At 42.0% G+C, this 4,379-nt stretch overlaps 1 protein-coding gene across 1 annotated transcript; it reads right to left on the bottom strand.

Moving 5' to 3' along the window:
• Positions 1-2,629: 2,629 nt before the first annotated feature.
• LOC113801010 (triosephosphate isomerase-like) lies at positions 2,630-4,079 on the bottom strand. Its single transcript, XM_070120093.1, has 4 exons — positions 3,902-4,079; positions 3,680-3,771; positions 3,380-3,541; positions 2,630-3,252 (listed from the first exon to the last, which is right to left on the bottom strand). The coding sequence occupies exons 1-4, from the start codon at positions 4,014-4,016 to the stop codon at positions 2,818-2,820; spliced, it is 804 nt and encodes a 267-aa protein (XP_069976194.1). The 5' UTR covers positions 4,017-4,079; the 3' UTR covers positions 2,630-2,817.
• Between the last annotated feature and the right edge of the window lie 300 nt (positions 4,080-4,379).

The raw sequence follows: 4,379 nt of genomic DNA, 5'->3' as shown, positions 1-4,379 counted from the left end.
CTGGCGACCAAAGCGACGACGATTGGCTTATAAACAGGTTCTGCAGGAAATCAAAAACGTTCGTTGTGACGTCATTGAGTTTGCTTCCGATCTCTGACTCTCTGCGTCATACGTCACGGGTTCTTCGTGGGTTTGTATTCTGTCGTTTGTTTTGTGACTGTTTTGTAAACAAAGAGAGAGGAAGGAGGAGAGAGAGAGATGAAGACACAGGAAAGGAGAAGGCATGCACACACACGCAGAGAGAGAGAGAGAGAGAGAGACGAAAATGACACAAGAAAATAGAAGGCACACACACAGGAGAGAGACAGAGAGAGATGAAAATGAAGACAAGAAAAGAGAAGGCACACACACACACAGAAAAAAAAAATAACCTAGTGTGAGTGGCCCGAGAAATACCCTAAAAAACACATTACTGAGAAGAACCAGAATTCAATTACTTCATATTAAGACCATTATATCGATGCGCACCTTCTACTTGTCTGACGTTAAGTAAATAACTTATTATACGATATGTACAGAAAAACCTACCTCTTGACTCTGGATGTGGGTGCCATGCGCTGTAAAACCAGAAAGAATCTCGGCCTTGATAATGGTTCTGAGATAATGAAAGATGCTTTATAATATGCAATTGGTTATACAAACATACTATATACATACAATACACATACATATATATCTATCTATGTATCTATCTGTCTACATTATTTTCTATATCTGCCTATATCTGTATGTCTATCTATCTATATATGTATATGCAAGTGTGTGTGATTATGTGTATGCATATATTCATATAAATGTGTATCCCTCACACAATCAGACTCACTCAGACAAATGTATATTTAAAACTACTCTGCACTGAATTTCCCACAAGTCGGAAACCCTCTCCGGACGGGCGCGGTTCGACTCACCTTGCTCCATTTCTGACCTATTTTCGTTCTCGTGACATGTCGACCTGTGCCATTTTCCTCGCTCGTGGCTGAGCGGTTCTCAGTCCTCGCCGAGATCGAAGGAAGTGACAGGCAGAAAACTTCTTTAACGCCAGTAGGTAAAAGACTAGCTTTTCCTAATTTATTTTCACGCCTCATGAGTCACGTTCATCGGTTTGTGTTCCTTCGTGAATGAATTGGATCTGGTGACTCGGTTTCCGTGACGTCATCCGGTTTGAAGACGTCACGGCGTGTCAGTCGTTCCACTTCGGGCAGGTGTGGCATCTGGCAAGGCGTTTATCCCTTCCAGAAACATCCTTTCAGGCAGAAACATGGAGCACACTCCTATGGCCCGGGACACACTTGCTATTTCAGTCTTACAGTCAGCTGTTTTACACGATTAAGCCAGTCCTTTGTCCTCTAAGATTATCACTAATACTTTTTCATTGTTGTGTTTTGCAATGAATGAAATATCCCAGGAGTGTCGTACTCATGGTCCGCGGGCTGTTTGTGTCCCCTGGGATGACCTTGCGTGGCCCGCGGGTGACAAGAAGCATTAGCCTGTGAAATTATGATTGTCATGAAGGAAAATAACGCCATATACAATTTGTTACTGTTGGTATTACCATTTGAAATTGAGGAGTAGAATAAACTTTGAGTATGTAATAGTAGTTTTAGTAACGTAATCCTTGGAAGCCAAGTATGAACGTTTATTGGCCCTCAAGATGGCAGCTGAAGGGGAAAACTGTCCCTCGAAGGGTTTTGAGTTTGCCTTCCCCGGTTTAGGGAATTTAGGTTTTGTGGATAAAAGAAAAGTCTAATTTGATTGACAACACGCCAACTCGATTGACCGTTTTTAGATGCAACAACACGATGAAATAAATGAAGAGACATCAATCATCAACTTGGGATCAGAATCTATAACAAGGGATCAACGTAACTCTCAGTTCGTGAAAGAAAACGCGAATCCATTTACAATCTATGTTTCTTGACCAAAAAATCACAAATAATTCAGATCACATTTAAAAAATAGCAATACAACAAATAACTAGAACAATGAAAAATGCTTTTAAAATACCTCTTTTTCATTTTCTATTCATCAATTTCCATTTCGTACATACTCGTGCAGTGCATCTTGCTCTTCTTTATGATTGAGCTTTTACCTCCCTGTAATGTTTCACAATAACCAAGCTTAGTAACTCCTTCATTCCATCTTGTAAGGAGATCCTGGTCTGTAATAGATTAATCATTACAATTCTCTCCATATATCTAATGCCGTCTATCCCACTTAGCGGTAAAATATGTGGGGATCAAAAGAAAAAAAATATTGAATATCTTTGAGTTATATTGTCTACTAAAAGGAAAATATCCATTGTTTACTAAAGGTCAATTAATAACCCACAAAGGTAACACACACACGTATACATACATATATATATAATATATATATACATATATAAGTGTGGATACATGTGTTTGTTTACACACACACACACACACACACACACACACACACACACACACACACACACATATATATATATATATATATATATATATATATATATATATATATATATATATATATATATATATATATATATATGTATGTATGTATGTATGTATGTATACATATGTATATGTATACATTTACATGCATGGGCTCCTTCACACAGGTTTTAGAGAATATAAAAGGACCGTGTTATCTCAAAATACTTTATTTGAAAGAGAGCACATTAAAGTAAAATAAAATAACAATCCTTAGCGATTAAAAGGGTGAATAACAAAACATACATGAGAAATACATAGGATGATAACGCCCATATTTACATTCGTCCATAAATATCTGTACAAAACCCAACAGGCAAAAAGGAGCGCACTGCCGCCCGCGTCAGGCGCGTCGGCCGTCGGGTCGGTCGAAGTGCGCAATGAGGCTGGACACGTCGGGTCGTCGGGCGTTGATGATGTCGACGATGTCGGGTCTGAGGGCCGCGCTCCCCACCAGGAAGCCGTCCAGGTCCTCCAGCTGAGCCAGCTCTCGACAGTTGCTCGACGAAACGGAACCTGCGTACAGGATTCTGGTGCTGTTGGCCACCTTGTCGCTGACGTTGGCGCGCAGCCAGTGTCGCAGCTTGGCCAAGGCCTCCTGTACCTGCGCAGCTGTGGCCAGGACGCCGGTATTGCTGGCCCACAGAGCCTCGAAGGCGATCACCACACGCGACCAGTCGCTGATGCTGGCGGCGAGGGACTTCATCTGGCCGAACAGGACGTCGTCCGTGCGACCCTCCTCGCGGTCCTCCGACGTCTCGCACAGACACGCGATTATCTGCAATTGCGCATTAAGATGAATTTGATAAATCATGCATATCTAGAAAAGCGTCTCCATGTCTATCTCATTCGAGTCCTTTTAAAACATTCTTTAAGAATAAGAAAGCGATGAGGAAGAGGCTGACCTTGATGCCAGTCTGCTGCGCGTGCGCGACCTTCTCGGCGATGAGTTGGTCTGACTCCTTGAAGATGGTCCTTCGCTCAGGGTGACCCAGGATGACCCACTCGCAGCCCGAGTCCAGGATCATGGCGGGAGAAATCTCGCCGCTGAAGTTACCATGAGCGACCTACGTACGAAAATGTCACGATGTTACAAGATTATTGATATTAGATTTACGACTATAACTATTTCATTTATTTCTGCTAGAATCGAGGCTACTATATGGTCGACCATATCTTTTACGTTTATGGAAAGAACATCTTACCTTGTAACAGTTCTGAGCGGCGACAGCGATCTCGTCAGGGAGTCTCTGGCGGGCGTAGGACAGGTAGCAGGAAGGGCAGCCAACCACGGCCTCTGTTTGGGACAAGGAAATTAATATCTCGCTTGCATGGGCATTGCAAAGTCATTGAATTGAGCTAAGTATTTCTACATTGCCGTTTCATTCCATTCCTAACCCGAACCGAAGCAAATAAATGGAACTGACCTGTGTTGGGGTCCAACGAGGCAGCCGACATGAACTTGACGATGTTGTCGATCCGGGCTTTGTCCACGTTCATCTTCCAGTTCCCGATCACGAAGAACTTCCTTTGGCTCGACATTTTGATATGATTTTTCTTTTCTTTCCGACAAAGTCTTGCTTTCCGCAACCTTCAGGAGCCCTACTAAGCAGAAACTGATAATCGCTAGCGTTTAACACAAGGTATATATACAGATTACACCGGAAGTGTTGCCCCAAGTCTCATAAAGACGTCACAGCTAGTCCCATCTTTGCCAGGACTTACGTATAGAAAACATTGCGCTATATAAACTTTTCTTTCCTGTACCAGCTGATTTCCTTTTATCAACTACTAAACAATATTTAGATATACCCGACATTTTTACCATTTTCGTCAATTAATCATCACTTCCTGACAGAAGATAACTGGGCCAAGAGAAAATCCGAATATGTTCTCGTTAATTAA

The sequence above is a fragment of the Penaeus vannamei genome, unplaced genomic scaffold (assembly GCF_042767895.1).
Source record: "Penaeus vannamei isolate JL-2024 unplaced genomic scaffold, ASM4276789v1 unanchor2659, whole genome shotgun sequence".
NCBI lineage: Eukaryota > Metazoa > Arthropoda > Malacostraca > Decapoda > Penaeidae > Penaeus > Penaeus vannamei.
This window is presented reverse-complemented; position numbering and strand designations above follow the sequence as displayed.